Source organism: Rhinoraja longicauda, chromosome 2 (assembly GCF_053455715.1).
Source record: "Rhinoraja longicauda isolate Sanriku21f chromosome 2, sRhiLon1.1, whole genome shotgun sequence".
NCBI lineage: Eukaryota > Metazoa > Chordata > Chondrichthyes > Rajiformes > Arhynchobatidae > Rhinoraja > Rhinoraja longicauda.
This window is the reverse complement of record NC_135954.1, coordinates 41,209,450-41,226,784: the sequence shown is the minus strand read 5'-3', so window position 1 is coordinate 41,226,784 and position 17,335 is coordinate 41,209,450. Positions and strand designations below refer to the sequence as shown.

The 17,335-nt window shown below is 39.4% G+C and overlaps 1 protein-coding gene across 1 annotated transcript in view; it reads right to left on the bottom strand.

The window, feature by feature from the left end:
- The window catches only part of tbc1d5 (TBC1 domain family, member 5), a 331,916-nt gene that overhangs the window by 144,709 nt on the left and 169,872 nt on the right, over positions 1-17,335 (bottom strand). The window contains exons 8-11 of the mRNA XM_078418008.1: positions 16,206-16,295; positions 16,046-16,120; positions 12,529-12,596; positions 387-489 (exon numbers count right to left, since the gene is read on the bottom strand). Of these exons, the coding sequence (XP_078274134.1) occupies positions 387-489; positions 12,529-12,596; positions 16,046-16,120; positions 16,206-16,295 (336 nt within the window). The remainder of the gene's footprint in view (positions 1-386; positions 490-12,528; positions 12,597-16,045; positions 16,121-16,205; positions 16,296-17,335) is intronic.

The following is a 17,335-nucleotide window of genomic DNA, read 5'->3' as shown; positions in this document are numbered from 1 at the left end:
CAAATAATGTTAGATCTAACATTTCTAATAGCCTGCATGGATATTTAAATAATAATACAGTATTATAATAATTATCTTGCTTTATGATTTAAAGGTATATATCTCTCTGTAGATAGAAATGTAAATGAGCAATGACAGTATAATTATTAATGAGAAAATCATTGAATTTAAATGCATGGATGTTCCACCTGTAAAAATCTATGGGAACACAACACATAAACATATGCAATGTATAACCTGGGGCAGACTTAACTGCTTTAGGGACAGAATGTTACGCCCAGAATGAATGCATATTTATTCTTAGTAAATGTCACAAGACACTTTTTCTCACAGTCCAATTTTAAACTGCTTAATTATTCAACCAAACCTGTACAGTATTTCATTACCTGCTTGTAAAGCAGCTGCTCATTTTCTCTCGCATAACAAAACAGGATATCTGTCAAGATCTGCCTCACACTTTCTTGTTGGAAATACTGCATTTCAGGAAACCTGAAAGACACATCTCAGTTATTAAAATAGTTGTTGACGCACATCATCTGAATGAATGTTGTTCCTTTTTTCTTCTCTGTACAGGCCAATTTCAGTAATCCTGCCGGATGACCTTTTTTTGCGTCATGATGGCTGTATGATTTTATTTGAAGCCAACCAGTTTGTAATTAAAATAAAAAAACAATTATAATATAAAATCTATCAAATCAATTTACAAATATTAAAATTAATTACCTATACAATTTAAGCATATAAATTAATGCATTTTAACCTCCTGTGAAAGAAAAAACACTTGGGCACTATGAGTGCCAGATATAGTGAATACCTGACTTAAGGGAGAGTATGCATTATCTGAGTCTGGACAGCAAGTGCTCACATCACTTAACCAAGCAGCTTCATTGTTGAACTTTAATGTCCTGACCTACAGCACATTTAAACCAAAAGCTCACAAGATATATATGCCATTGACAACACCTAATTTAAAACCCCGAGGTATTAAAGATTTCATTCTTGAACCAATATGATCGTTGCAGTAATGGTGTGAGGCAAGATATTCTAGGATCATCGTCCAACAATCAAACTCATTCTACCAATTCATGATATGAATGTAGAACCAGCGACCACAGGGAGGAGTGAAGATGCATGTTATAGGAAGCATGATATTAGGAGCAGAGGGTTAAGCTGATAAAGCCAGTTGAAAAAGGATGACAAATGCAGGCATGTGAGTGAGGTTAAAAAAAAAAAGAGGAAAAGAGCCGAGTGCTTGCATACAGTGGGGGTCAAAAAATTGGACAAAATAAACACAAAATTACCTCAAGCCTCTTTTTGTGCATTTCAAAGTAAAAACAGACATTACAAAATAATGTGAATATGTCACTGTATACTAATAACATTTTGAAGTAAATTCGCACATTAATTGATAATCAGCCCAAAAAGGTGGGAATTGGCTTTTCTGCTGTGTTTTATATTATAACCCCGTCTTAATTAATTTAGTTATATAATCTTGCACTTAAATTTAATATTTACTTATTACAGTTCCATCACTGATTTTCTGGCACTCTTGGTTCCAGAGCTTTGCTGGTTTATCGAGCCGGCCAAGGAAGCCGGCTATGGGGATAAATGTGCTGGCTCCAGCTGGGCTGGAGTTCCAGAGCCCCGGCCGCAGGTTGCAAATTCAACCCACCGATTGGCCATGGAAGTCCCAATGAGGTCGAGATTGGCTGCCTAGGTGCCACATTTTCGGGGAGACTTCCAGGGCAGAGGGATTTCTCGAGGAACCCCTAGTGACCTCTAGCGGCCAAATTGACAAATTGGTCATGGAAGTCCCGATGAGGTCAAGATTGGTTGCTTTGAAAGGTGCCACATTTTCAAGGAGACTTCCAGGGCACAGGGGATTTCTCACGGAACCCCTAGCGACCTCTAGCAGAATCCTAGTGTTCATTACAAGTCTATACTTCGTTTCTTTTTTTTTTCCGATCCGATTTCTCCATTGGTAAACGCGATTTTGGCAAAGTGAAAAACGCGGAAATCATGCAAAAACCGTGGAAAATGGATTTTAAAAACGCGGAAATCCGCGGAAACTTCACATGCCTGCGAATGTAAGCGGAACATTTACAATTAATGGCATGACCCTTAACAGCATTGATGTACAGAATGGATCTTGGGCTCCGTCAATAACTCCCTGGAAATGGCAACACAAGTAGAGAGGGTGGTAAAGAAAACATATGGTATGCATGCTTTCATAGGTTGTGGCATTGAGTATAAGCGTCAGGAAATCATAATACAGCTTGATAGGAGTTTGGTTAGGCTGCATTTGGAGTATTGTGTGCTGTTCTGGTCGCCCCATTACAGAGAGAATATGGAGGCTTTGGAAAGGGTGCAGAGGAGGTTGACCAGAATGATGCCTGGATTAGTGGATATTAGCCACAGGGAGAGGTTGGACAGATTTAGATTGTTTTCTCTGGCAGACCAGAAGTTGTGGCAAGAACTGATAGAAGTATATAACATTATGAGAGGCATAGATAGGGTAGGCTGTCAGAATCTTTTTCCCAAAGATGGGAAAAATCAAATAACAGAGGGCATACCTTTAAGGCATATGGATCAGCAGGGAATGGTGGGATATAGGTTATATGCAGGTAGATATGTGACAGTCTTGGCATCATATTTGGCACAGGCATTGTGGGCTGAAGGGTCTGTTCTTGTGCTGTACTGCTTTATGTTCTTATTTTAGACATGAAAGGTATTAAGAAAAATGGGCTTAGTGGAGGTAGGTAGCACTGAGGTTAATGATCAGCCACCATTTTATGGAATAACAGAACACAAGGGGCACGTAGCCTACTCCTTTAATTCCTTATGCTCTTAGAATGGGATGGGACTCTGGGGGAGGATAAACGCTTCAGAGATTATTTTGGTCAAATGTCTGTTGTTGATCATAGTCTAAGATACAAAGCTGGGTAGCTGTGTGGTCTCTGTGATGAATGCGGAAAAACTTCAAAGAGACAGACAGGTTAAATGAATAGGCAAGAACATGGTAGATGTAATATAACATGAAAAAATGTTAAGAAAGATGAAATAGAATTATACATTATATTTTAGATAACGAGAATTCCAAAGTTCAAGGCAAACAATGGTTTCAACCAAATAGCGCTTTCTTTCATAATTGGTGTTGGGGTTCAGATCAGCCTTGGTATCTTTATATGCGAATCACTAAAACTCAGCAGACGGGTAAAGAATGCAACTAGGAAAGCAAGTAAAACTTTACTGAAAGCAGATCAAGTACTAGAGTAGAAATGTCTTGCTCCCATCATATAGTGCCTTGGTGAGACTTCATCTGGAATACCAAGGGAGGATGTGTATGGGGGAGTGTATTTCACCAGATTTATTCCTCGATGGAAAGTTTATCACATAAGGGAAGGTTACGAAGATTGAGCCTATATTCTCCTGAGTTTAGAAGGTTGCCAATTGCAGTGATCACAACCCAAAACAGAAATTATTGGGAATACTCAGCCAACCAGTCAGCATTTGTTTTGATTTCATACATCTATTATCTGCAGTATTTTATACTACTTTCAGAAACTTGTATGTCAAAGCTTGCAGTTTATTATACTTGCCTCAACAACTTCCTCTGGCATCTTGTTCCATCACCTCTGTTTTAAAAAGTTGCATGTTCCTATTAAATCTTTCCCCTCTCATCTTAAACCTATGCCTCTTATTCTTGATTCCTCTACCCTGGAAAAAAAGATGCTGTGCCTTCACCCTATCTATTCCTCTCATGAATTTGTGCATCACTATAAAATCACCCTTCAGCGTCTTGCACTCCAAGGAATAAAGTCCTAGCCTGCTCAATCTCAACCCAACTCCTGGCAACAAATAGCCATGGTTTAATTTGCTGCTTGTGTCTGCTGGTGTCTGAAAGAGTTCCTGCAGTTGGGAGTGAGCAGTTAAGATATTGTAAACAGATTATCCTAATCACACAACCACTTCAGCTTTTGTTAGTTATGAATGGTAAAGATTTCATATGGACTTCAAGTATATTAAACATATAGGGATTACAGGTAGGATAGGAGGGAAAAAAAGCTACATAGAAGCTAATGTTAAGAAGCAGTAAGTGAATTTCAAAGCAACAAAAAAAATCAGGTGCGTAGATTACAGACATCTCTTTAAAACATTAAAGTCAGTTGTATCAGACATGAGCACCCAGCACTCCCCATTCACACTGAATGCATGCTGTCCTTCATGCTATTTTCATGTTTATGGTTTCCTTCAAAATGTAGCTCCCCAGTGTATCGCAACTAACAACTCATGACATTACTTCAAAAATAGCGAAGTACAATAATTCCCACAATTCAAAAAGGATGTTCATGGAAAAAAAATCCAGACATTGAACTCAAGCTGGTATATTTTGCATACCATTTTGATGTACATTCTAAGCTACAACGCTGTTTATGCGCTCATATAGGCAACTCAATTATGGCTTTTATAGAAAAATGCTATTATAAAACTACTTTTCCTGGGCAACAGTAAAAAAATTCACAATAACAAATTGAGTCATAGACTTGTACAACAGGGAAACAAGCCCATCAGCTCAACCGTGCCAGCTAAGCTGCCTACCTTAGCTCTACCTATAGTTTATATATTAAACTCCAAGTCTTATACAGTTATAACGTGAACAGAATTTGACCTTAATTTATGATCAATGGCAGGACATCCCTAGAGCAACAAAACAATATTTCTTGCAGTTCACTGAGCAATCCACTAAAATATAGCAATACACAGATATATACATCCAGTCTTGCCAACAAGGGCCATTCAATTAAGCCATGGCATTTAAAATTGTGTGACACATGAAAAGCCCACTGTATTTATTGAGTTAGCGAAGACCTAATCTGGACCAGATCTGATCATTACATTCACTATTTCCTTTGTATTAAATTTAAAATTGATCCGCTTCTCCTTGAATATTTCCACCATGACAGCATTTACCACACTAGATGGCAGTCTATTCCATAAGATGGTGTCATTATGCACAAAACAAGTTAGGCCTACATTCATTGGGAGGCTTTCTTAACTTACACAAATGCCCTCTCTGTCACATGTTGTGGGCACAGAAAAGACTGGGAATGGTTACACAATTCACTTTGACATGAACAAGAAAAAGTACAAAATGTTGACAACAAATGCAAGCTGTGCAGCAAAAATTTGATACAATAACTGTCAGAGTAACAGGTTACTTCTAATTATGCATAAGCAAGTTAGGGGATTGCTGTTAGCTTGAGAATGCAAATATAAAATTGCAATGCTCCAAGTGCATATACAAGCTAAAAGTAAGGAACTGATTATTATTTACTTTGTTGTTCTGTGTTGTTTTTAATTGAAAAATTAAACTAGCATCACTGAGGAGCCTTGTATCTGATCCATTTCACTGACCTGAGAGCTTAACTGTTTCTCTTTCTCTTCAGGTGCGGTTTGAGCAGCTCCAGTATTTTCTGCTTTTATTTCTTATTCCCAGCACCTGCAATTCTTTTGCCTTTTCATAGTCTTTTCCATAGCATTGTTCTTTCCTCGTAACAATTTATTTTTTCTCAAGCGCTTATCCAATTACCTTTTAATAACCCTGACAGGCACAATTTCCAAAGATAGATACAAATTGTTGGAGTAACTCAGCGGGCAGGCAGAATCTCTGAAGAAAAAGGATGGGTGACGTTTCGGGTTGGGTCTAACGAAGAGTCCCGGCCCAAAACGCCACCCATCCTTTTACCTCCAGAGATACCGCCTGACCTGTTGAGTTAGTTCAGCACTTTGTGACTATCTTTGGTATAAACCAGTATCTGCAGTTCTTTGTTTCTACATCTAAACTCAGTTTCCATTTCCCTTGCAGACTGCAATTTCCAAATCATACATAACCACAGGTTGTGTGAGTGGGAGGATGCATGGCAGATGCAGTTTAATGTGGATAAGTGTGAGGTTATCCACTTTGGTGGTAAGAATAAGAAGGCAGATTATTATCTGAATGGTGTCAAGTTAGGAAAAGGGGACACACAACGAGATCTGGGTGTCCTAGTGCATCAGTCACTGAAAGGAAGCATGCAGGTATAGCAGGCAGTGAAGAAAGCCAATGGAATGTTGGCCTTCATAACAAGAGGAGTTGAGTATACGAGCAAAGAGGTCCTTCTGCAGTTGTACAGGGCCCTAGTGAGACCGCACTTGGAGTACTGTGTGCAGTTTTGGTCTCCAAATTTGAGGAAAGATATTCTTGCTATTGAGGGCGTGCAGCGTAGGTTTACTAGGTTAATTCCCGGAATGGCGGGACTGTCATATGTTGAAAGGCTGGAGCGACTAGGCTTGTGTACACTGGAATTTAGAAGGATGAGAGGGGATCTTATCGAAACGTATCAGATTATTAAGGGGTTGGACACGTTGGAGGCAGGAAACATGTTCCCAATGAACAAGGGGCCACAGTTTAAGAATAAGGGGTAGGTCATTTAGAACAGAGATGAGGAAAAACTTTTTCAGTCAGAGAGTTGTAAATCTGTGGAATTCTTTGCCTCAGAAGGCAGTGGAGGCCAATTCTCTGAATGCATTCAAGAGAGAGCTTGATAGAGCTCTTAAGGATAGCGGAGTCAGGAGGTATGGGGAGAAGGCAGGAACGGGGTACTGATTGAGAATGATCAGCCATGATCACATTGAAAGGTGGTGCTGGCTCGAAGGGCCGAATGACCTACTCCTGCACCTATTGTCTATTGTTACACTTTACACTTCTATTATATTTTATCGGTCATTTGTTAGCACAGTCTGCCAGCCTAACTAACTGCCGGCTTTGTATTGTTACATCCTTTTCAATGTTTATCACACCTCCAAATTTTGTGTTACCTGCAACTTCAAAATTGTACTGTACACATACACATCAAAGTTATTTACATTAAAAAACGCAACAGTGTCAACTCCACGGGTACATATAACCTCTGGGGAAACAACGGGTTACCACCACACTCTGCTCTCTGTTGTAACGGCATTATTTGACCTAGCAATAGAAGATTCTTTAATCCATGTTGCTGCTTGGAGATATTTTCGTTAATAAAGGAAAGCTATGACTGATTTGTTACGGGCAAATCAGGTCTGACAAATCACGGTCATATTTTTTTAATGACCTATTTATTTTATGGACCTTAATTTTACAAACATTCTGTTGATGTGTGGATGTCAAATGTCTTCTAGAAATCCATCCAGCTGAAATCAACTACATTCCCTTCCTCAATCCTGTCTGCTACTACATTAAAAATTATGATTGTGATTAGTCTTTAACAGACCTGTTATAGCTTTCCTTTATTAACTAAAATATTTCCAAGTGTACGTTAATTTATCATGTTTCCAAAAGCTTCCCCAACTCTGATTAAATTGATGGATCTGCAGTTGCAAGACGAGCCCTGACATACATCTTTAACATGGCCGTCACATGTGTTATTCTCTAGTTCGTTTGCATCCAGAAACAATTGGAAGATTATGCACAATTAAAACCTGCCTGGGAAATCCACAAAAAAAAATTAATTAGGCCCTGTAAGCCTCTTCCAATCATCAATAACAAGCCGGGAAAAATAAATATTATCTACAGCAGTGACACCTAGTTTCAAGTAACCTGTTTGCCAACCGTCAAACCTTTTAACTCAGACACAGCTTTGATTTATACATGGATGTATGAATTGAATTCCAAATTAGGGGAGGGAGTAGCTGGCTGATTATGGAACTTGTGTTCAAGCAAAACCAATACCATTACGGGTAATAGAGAGAACTCTCTAACGTCTGGAGTCATATCAGACAGAGAGGAAAATATGTGATTGTTAATATTCAGCAAATAGCACAGCTGTACGATTTTCACTGGGTCATAGTTTGAACCAACTAACTTCAGTTGATTCATCAGTGTGTTTCTCTCAATATTTGTAACAGGGTTGTCCATTAGCAGCTCTTCCATGCTCTGCTTTATTGACAGCTCCAATAATAATAAAGTAGCTCCTGCCAGACTAAGAAACAAAGACAGGGAAAACACCAAGCATAGCACACCACCAGATTTAGGTTGACGATAGTCTCCAATCACAGACAGGCAAATGGTGCCACCTTGCATGGGTACTGGTGATGCTAAATTTGCAACCATCATCAACCAGTTAACCACTGAAGCTGCCAGATTAACATCTGGGTTGGAAGATCATTACTAGGTATTCTGCAATCTAATCATTTCCTGATCCCTCACACTACCTGCCCACAAGTCACGTTGGGTCATAGAAGTCATACAGGATGCCAACCGGCCCTTTGGCCCAGCTTGCCCATGCTCACCAACATGCCTCACCGGCCTGTGTTTGGCCCATATCCTAAAATAATCCCATCCATGTACCTGTCCAAATGTCCTTAAACATTATGGTAGTACCTGCCACACCCACCTCCTGTGGCAGTTGGTTACATATAACCACCAGCCTTTGTGTAAAAAAAGTTGCCTCTCAGGTTCCCATTAAATCTTTCCCCCCACACCTTAAACGTGGTTCTTGATTCCCCGAGTTGAACAGGTACTTTGGATCTGTCTTCACTAAGGAAGACACCAAAAATCTCCCAGATGTCCTAGGGTGTCGGAGGAACTGAAGGAAATTCACATTAGGCAGGAAATGGTGTTGGGTAGATTGATGGGACTGAAGGCTGATGAATCCCCAGGGCCTGATGGTCTGCATCCCAGAGTACTCAAGGAAGTGGCTCTAGAAATCGTGGACGCATTGGTGATCATTTTCCAATGTTCTATAGATTCAGGATCAGTTCCTGCGGATTGGAAGGTAGCTTAATGTTATCCCATTTTTTAAGAAAGGAGGGAGTGAGAAAACAGGAAATTATAGACCAGTTAGTCTGACATCGGTGGTGGAATGTTGGCCTTCATAACAAGAGGAGTTGAGTATAGGAGCAAAGAGGTCCTTCTGCAGTTGAACAGGGCCCTAGTGAGACCGCACCTGGAGTACTGTGTGCAGTTTTGGTCTCCAAATTTGAGGAAGGATATTCTTGCTATTGAGGGCGTGCAGCGTAGGTTTACTAGGTTAATTCCTGGAATGGCGCGACTGTCGTATGCTGAAAGACTGGAGCGATTAGGCTTGTATACGCTGCAATTTAGAAGGATGAGAGGGGATCTTATTGAAGCATATAAGATTATTAAGGGATTGGACACGTTAGAGGCAGGAAACATGTTCCCAATGTTGGGGGAGTCCAAAACTAGGGGCCACAGTTTAAGAATAAGGGGTAGGCCATTTAGAACGGAGATGAGGAAAAACTTTTTCAGTCAGAGTTGTAAATCTGTGGAATTCTCTGCCTCATAAGGCAGTGGAGGCCAATTCTCTGGATGCTTTCAAGAGAGAGCTAGATAGAGCTCTTAAAGATAGCGGAGTCGGGGGTACGGGGAGAAGGCAGGAACGGGGTACTGATTGTGAATGATCAGCCATGATCACGTTGAATGGCAGTGCTGGCTCGAAGGGCCGAATGGCCTACTCCTGCACCTATTGTCTATTGTCTACCTGATCCCCTGAGTCACTCCAGCATTTTGTGTCGATCTTCAGTGTAAACCAGCATCTGCAGTACCTTCCTACGCATAGAGGGTCAGAACTTTTTTTCCAGGATGGAGAAGTCAAATACTAGAGGGCTTAGCTTTAAGGTAAGAGAGGCAAAGTTAAAAGAATATGTGCGGGGAAAGTTTTACAGAGGGTGATAAATGCCTGTAACGTACTGCACTGGTGGTGGTTGAGGCAGAATTGATAGTGGTATTGAAGAGAGTTTTGGATAGCCATATGGATATGGAGGGAATGGAATATATGTAGGCAGATATGAGTTGGTCTTGCCAACATGTTCGGCACAGGCATTGTTGGAAGAAATTAATGATCAGTATAGAACATCCATGCTCTGAAAATTTAAAAAAAACCTGCAGTTGCAGGAAATCTGAAACAAAAACAGAAAATGTTTTAAACTATTCAGCTAGCCAGGCAGCATCTGAAGAAATAGAGTTAACCCTTCAGGTCAAAGATTGCTCGTCAGAGCCGGGAAAGAGGAAGAATAGTCTGATTTTTATTTCTGGTTTTCTACCATTTTCCAGGAAAATAATCTAAATTGAAGCATTGACACCCTCTCTCCTGACACAAAGCACATTACAATTTTCTGGACTCGATGATGAGCATTTGAAAATTTCAAAAAAATGCAATTCTAGTTTCCTTATTTCCCATTTTTAGTTTTCTTTTTTCCCTTCTGGCAATTTCAGATAAGTATTCAGCTTCTTCCATCTATAACTGCTCCAGACATACCTTTTGTTATTCACTACTTGCTCAACACACCAGGATGCATTTCCAGGAAGGAAAGTGCTAATGAAATCAGTGCTAAAGGGAATCATTATAGCATTGTATGAAGTGCAATGTGTTTCTGTCAATACTGCTATGCCAGGAACCTGGTGCAATTCCAGCAATGTATCACTCCTTGCCTTGATGTGGAGCATCTGCTTCTCAAGGCTGGTGTTGGACGGCCTGGGATGAGTTGAGGCTGGTGCTCAGTAATGACACGTGGCTCGGGGATGTACTCTGGCCAGCACAGTGAGTGCAGTGCATTGGTGGAGTCTGGCAGCGGCTAGTCTATGTGTTGGCAAACCACATGAATCCAACTTTCTTTTTCATTGCCACTCACTGGATGTGATGGAAGCTGCTGTTTCTCCATCTCTTTGTTTGGCCGCATGTCTCAATGGCCAATGACTGCTATTAAGCTTGTTACCATGGCGGACTCTCTAGGCTGGAAATACTGTACAATCAAAGAGCGGGAGAGGCAGCAGCTTACACCACCAGCCACAAGAGGTGATGCGAGCGACTGGGATCTTAGCGGTCAGTCCCCTGCAATTGTTGGCTTTCATCTTCAGCACAGTGGAAAAACAATCAGGGGAATTGAAAAGGTGAATGCACAGAGTATTTTACCTTGGGTAGGGGAATCAAGAAGCAGAGGACATAGATTTAAGGTGAGATGGAAAAGATGTAACAGGAATCTGAGGGGCAACCGTTTTACTTAGAAGGTGGTGGGTATTTGAATAAGCTGCCAGCGGAGGTAGTTGAGGCAAGTACAATAACAACATTTAAAGGATACTTGGACAGGTACATGGATATGAAAGGTTTAGAGGGGTATGGACCAAATGCAGGCAAATGCGGCCAGCTTAGACAGGACATCTTGGTCAGCATGGACGAATTGGTCCAAAGGGCCTGCTTCCATGCTGTATGACTATGACTCTCTAAGGTGATTGTACTATCCCATTAACTGGTTCTCTTCCAAATCAATAACATTCACCTTGGCTGATTCTACACTCCTAAGTTTATTCCTTTTTAGGCATATGTATTGCCTCTTTTTTTTTTAAGAACAGGATTTATACCATGATTTTCACAACTTGAAGATCACATCTGAAATATCTTTTGATTCATTTTTGCCCATCCCTGTCATTAGGCAAAGGGAGAAATGGGTGTGCATCCAGGTGGGGCACAGAAGAGAGGGGGGGGGGGGAGAGGGTCTGTAGTTTAGTTACCTCATTTGGAGAATTCCATTTTCATATCACTGGGTTTTAAGCTACCCAAACGGACAAAAAAATTGGCATGGGACGGGGAGTAAAAATGGTTAGCAAACAAGAATTCCAACAGGTCTTGGTAGACCGAGTGCAATCTTCGGCAAAATGGTCATCTATCCTATGCGTGGTCTCACCAATATCGAGCAGCCACATTGGGAACAGTGAATTCTGTAGAATAGGTTAGAGGAACTGTACCAAATTAGCTTTCATCCTCTGGATTCTGTGTGCAGCAAATCCAGGAAAACACCACTGGAGATTGGGCAGTGAGTTTAAAATTTCCACACACACTTGAATCTTGAACATGGTAACATCATGCCTTATTGAAGCTCAAAAGCAGACCAGGAACTAGTCTGATTAAGTCCACATTATATTTTTAACACAAAAAAACACATCAAAGCCTTAAATTGGATTTAGGCAGGTGGTTGGGTAATTTTAACTTTCAGTCTAGTATTGAAGATGTAATACTACTTCCACTAAGTGATTCGATACAACTGCTACCATGAAAATAATTAAAAGAGTGCTAAAATCTTGTTTGTCCTAACAAAACTGAGCTACTACATACTAATTAAAACAGCCAAATGCACCCAAACTATCCTTTTTAACTGCTTATAAAAAATTGCAGCATGTAGTTAAAAAAAATGAGAAAAAACAGAAATTTAGAAATAAGGACAAAGGTCATCAAAGCATAGGCCATGCCATGTAAATTTCAATAATAAATTCTTCATAAATTTGAGGAAGTAACATGATTTAATGTTTCTAAAATATATACGGGAATGTATAAAGTTCTATTTGGAAATTATTGGGTTTTTTAAAATAGGCAGTGGTCAATTGTACACATATGTCATTTCACAAAAATAATCACGAATTTATTGAAACTAATATTTTGAACGGAAACACTAATATTTAATGGAAACACTAAACATTAATTGTACACATACGTTCTTGTCACATCTTGCTGAATCATTGCTCGAAGTTCTTTATCCTGAAAAAACTTGTTCCAAAGACTCTACATAAAAAGACAATAACAAACAATAAATCTTCAAAAAACCTAAAAGCAGCAACAAAATGTTTACTCGATCATTTAATTACTTAATGTAGCCCTTTCCATTTGCCCTTTTGTACACCTCCATAGTTTTATACCTTGCAGCATTTATGAAATCTTTTATCTAATCACATTATTTCCTCAAGGATATAGCATAATGCAACAGATGTACAAGATTGGCTCTATTGTAACACTGCTCATGATGCACAAAAATGATTGTCGATTTAAAAATACAGTTTACAAATCCATATCAATACAAGTTAACAATGTTTAATTTCAAGGAAAGTGGGCAGAAGATGACAGAAGGTTTTATAATTCATTTTACAAAACCGTACCTTTTAAATTTTTTGCTCAAAGATTTTGATCATTCTACATTAGCTGTTATATAGCATGCAATCTTTATTCAATTTGCAGAAAAATGTCACTAAAAATAAAATGCAGAATAATAGACGGTTGAGGATGAATTAAAAAGGGAGTAGGCATTCTAGAAAAAGAATGAGCTGCAGCTGGCATCCTGTGTGCACAATAACTGTCATACAAAGGTACGTTTTTGTAAGTTGACACTTCGAGCAGAGAGCTTTACTGTCTGAAGTGCATATCAGGCATTTGGGTGAAGTGGCTCAATTCAAATGGATGGAAAAACCAAGAGGACTCATTGACCTCTGCCCAAAATGCTCACATGCACTCCTGGCAGATGCTGCACTCTGATGGGTGCACAATTCCATTAAATGATTCTCTTAATTTTCACCGGAATTACAATTGTAAATAAAAGCCTACAATTGAAGAAAATCTCTTTGGTGCAAAGTACACAGATAATCATTGTTAATAAAAATTGCAAATCTACAAATGTTTGCAAGTATTGACAAAGAAGAAATCCAAAGTTGCACAAAGATTTAAAACATGGAAACATAACTGCCTGGATTTCACCCATTTCTGGTGTGCTAAATCTGATCGTTTTGCCTTAATCGGGAGACCAGCAAAAGAAGAAGCCACTAAATGAGTGGCATTTACCTCTTTAAAAAAACATTAAAGGTGCTTTTCCCTTATTTTGGCACATTAAAAAGCAAGCTGTGCGATTACCAATGGCAGCTGCCCACAAAGATCACAGCTGCCACGTCATTGTTGCTCGGGATCACAATAAGTATGTTATCGAGAAGAGATGTACATCTTGAACTCAACTGGCAACACCCTTATTGGCTTATAATGCAAGAGGCCATTTCACTCATCAAGTCCATGCCAGCTCTCAGAGAAGTCCCATCAATATTGTTAACTGAAATAGTTAATGGAGATGTCTTGAGGACAGTTTGTATTACAGTTAAGGAGGTGCAGGACTAAGGATTGTGAAGGTAGATAAATCGCTCAGGCCTGATCAGATACATCCACTGACCCTGTGTAAGCTAGCCAAGAAATTGCAGGAGCCCTGGCTGAGATTTTTGAATCACCATTAGACACCGGTGGGGTCCTGAAATCTTGGAGGGTGGCTAAAGTCATGTATCTATTTAAGAAGGGTTACAAAGAAAAACCTGGGAACTATAAACCAGTAAGAGTAACGTCTGTAGTAGGAAAGTTACTGGTGAGGATTCAGAGGTATAAAATATACATGCATTTGGAAAGACAGAGGTTCATTAGCGATCGTCAGCATGGTTTTGCGTGTGAGCGATCGTCAGCATGGTTTTGCGTGTGAAGAATCGTATCTCACAAATTTGATTGAAATTTTTGAAGAAGTAACCAACAAGGTTGAGGAGGGCAGGGATGTAGTTTTGTATGGACTTCAGGTTGGCCTTTGATAGTCTGCTCTGGAAGAATAGATCACATGGGATCCAGGAAGAGATCTATATATATAACTTGCGAAAACTGGATATATAATTGGCTTTATGGTAGTAAGCAGAGAGTAGATGTAGCACCTCTCTCAGGATCTCAATCAGTTGGGCAAGTGGGCCTTGAAATGGCTCATGGAAGTCTAACCAGGGCAGGGCTCCCAGTGAACGGCAGTGGGGGTGCTGTAGAGCAGAAAAATATAGGAGTACAAGTAAATTGCCTCCTGAAAGTGGCGTCACTGGCAGACAAGGCAGCGAAGAAACCTTTTGGTATATTGGCCTTCATTAGTCAGGGAACTGTATAGAAAAATTGGGACATAATGTTACAGTTGTGCCAGACGTTGGTGAGGAGCACTTGGAGTATTGTGATCACTTTTGATCATAGTGCTATAGCAAATATGCCATTTAGCTGGAAAGGTGCACAGAAGATCTATGTGGATGTTGCCTGGAGGGCCATAGCTCTACGGAGACTTTATTCCCTGGTGCACAGGACATTGAAAGATGATCTTATAGAGGTATACAAAATTATGAGGGGAATTGATAAGGTGAGTGCACTGTCTTTTTCCCCAGGGTAGGAGAATTAAGAAATAGAGGTCATACGTTAAGGTGAGAGGAGAAGGATTTAGTAAGAACTCGAGGGGCAACCTTTTCACACAGAGGGTGATGGGTATATGAAATGAGCAGCCAATGTAGTTGAGGCAGGTACAATACTTGCAAATTTAAAAGACATTTGGACAGGGACATGGATACGAAAGGTTTATAGAGGGATATGGTCAAATGCAGGTAAATGGGACCAGATTAGATGAGGCACTTGGTGGCCAATTTCCATGCTGTGTGACTTTATGACTAATACCCTTACATAAAGCACAACATAAATGACAAATTGCTTTATTCTTATTTAAAGCAATAAGTTTTAAAGACTAATTTTAGATAAATAAGCAGAGTGTCTTATGGAGCAAATTTCTGTGCTTCGGTGTTATCTACAGCTACCAGTGAAATAGAATGGAGTAATGCAGGTGGCCAGACAGAGTGCATGACTGAATGGTATTTAATGCAACACAGAGCATAAAGGATCTATATGTTTCAATGAGTTCATGTTCTTGGAAGTAGAAGAGAAACCAAGTGGACAATCAGTTTGGGGACAACAAAGTTATTGCTGAGGCTTTCGGCAGAGATTGAAGTGATGGAGTTGGGCGATATTACAGAGGTAAGTGAAGGCTGTCTTGATGCTGTCCTACTAGCTCAGCTTAAATTGCCTACATTAAATTTGATGGGAGGAAAATAAGAAATGTAATTAGACACAACGTTCATTGAATAGAATCTTTTTCCATCTCAGTTTGTGGCTTGAGAATGAAATTCAATCAGCGATTAACTTTTAACATATAACAATGAATATAAGTCAGCAATTCAATTGAGTGGGGTTTTACATTACAAGAAGCAAGGTGCAGGTAGTTTTGCACAAAACAATGAAATGGCAGATTAATGCATTAACCAAAGATTACATGTTATTTGCATTTAGTAACTGGAATGGGTAATAAAGGGTAAACCATAATTCATCAGGAAATTTTACAGCGAAATAAATCCTAGTATGCTTACCCCTTCATCCTGTGAAAGTGGGTTATTGACAATCAGATCTTGCTGTCCAGCGGCTTTCCGAGGGTTTGTGATATGCTGTTGTTAAATAAAAATACCATTAGTGCTTTTTTGTAAGAATTATGCATGTAGTTAATGAAAATAATATATAAAAATCACTTACAATTTCTTTTATATGTTCATAGTGAGATCTTAATTCTGCTATTTTATTAAGCCACTGCTTTTTATCCTCAGGCAGAGCTTCCAAGAACAGCTGCAAGGACACAAATCTCAACAGTTAGTACAAAATAAACAGAGAATACATCATTGCTTTCCAGAGGGATAAAAGCCCTATCCATAGGGGAAGAAAAACATCACTCAGGAGTTATGATAAATCTAATGCAACATTGAAATAAACTTTCTCTCCCACTGAAACCAATGATGTATTACATTTATTCAATACAAAAAATGGATATAAAGCAACCAACACAGTTTGATTAGCCCTTATGAACATAGTTAGGCAGATAGCAATTATTACAGATATCTACAAAGAGGCAATAAGGCCGTAATGAATAACGACTCTACGCATCAACAGTAAACAAAAATGCATGGCACAAACAGTAAGGATTAGTCAGTTTGAGTGCATTATTTAATTCATGGTCATTTTAAAATCAAGGCTTTCATTAATGAGTTCATTCAAATTCTGGCAAAATCTGAATATGTCTCAATACCACCACAGACTCATTGGGCTGAACAGTCGTCATCTGCGGTATGACAACCCACATTCTGAAACTGATACACAGGACGTAACCCAAATGTATTCTCCTGCATGTGGACTTGAACCATAATGTATAATATACAGAATATTAAATGGTTGGCAGGATCATAACAGCAAGACTGAAATCTGAAAAATTGCTCTTAAGTTGTTTATCTCAGTTCTCACCCAAGTTCCAAAGCAAGACATATTAAACGGACCATTCTGCTCTGGTAATTGAAAGCTCAATAGTGCAGATTTTTGGCAGTAAATTCCACAATTTACAGACTCGCAGAAATTTGCAATGGTAACTCTACAAGTTTTGTGAACAGTCTTTTAAGAAAGCAGTTAAGAAAGCATTATGAAGTTGCATTATTTATTGACAGATTATCCAACCATTTCCTTAGCTTCACTGAATGTGCATAATAAAATTCTCAGTCAAATTGTCATAGAGTCTTACAGCATGGAAACAAGCCCTTTGGCCCAACTAGCGCACACCGGCCATCATGTCCCATCTATATTAGTTGTACCTGACTGCGTTTGGCCCACATCCCTCCAAG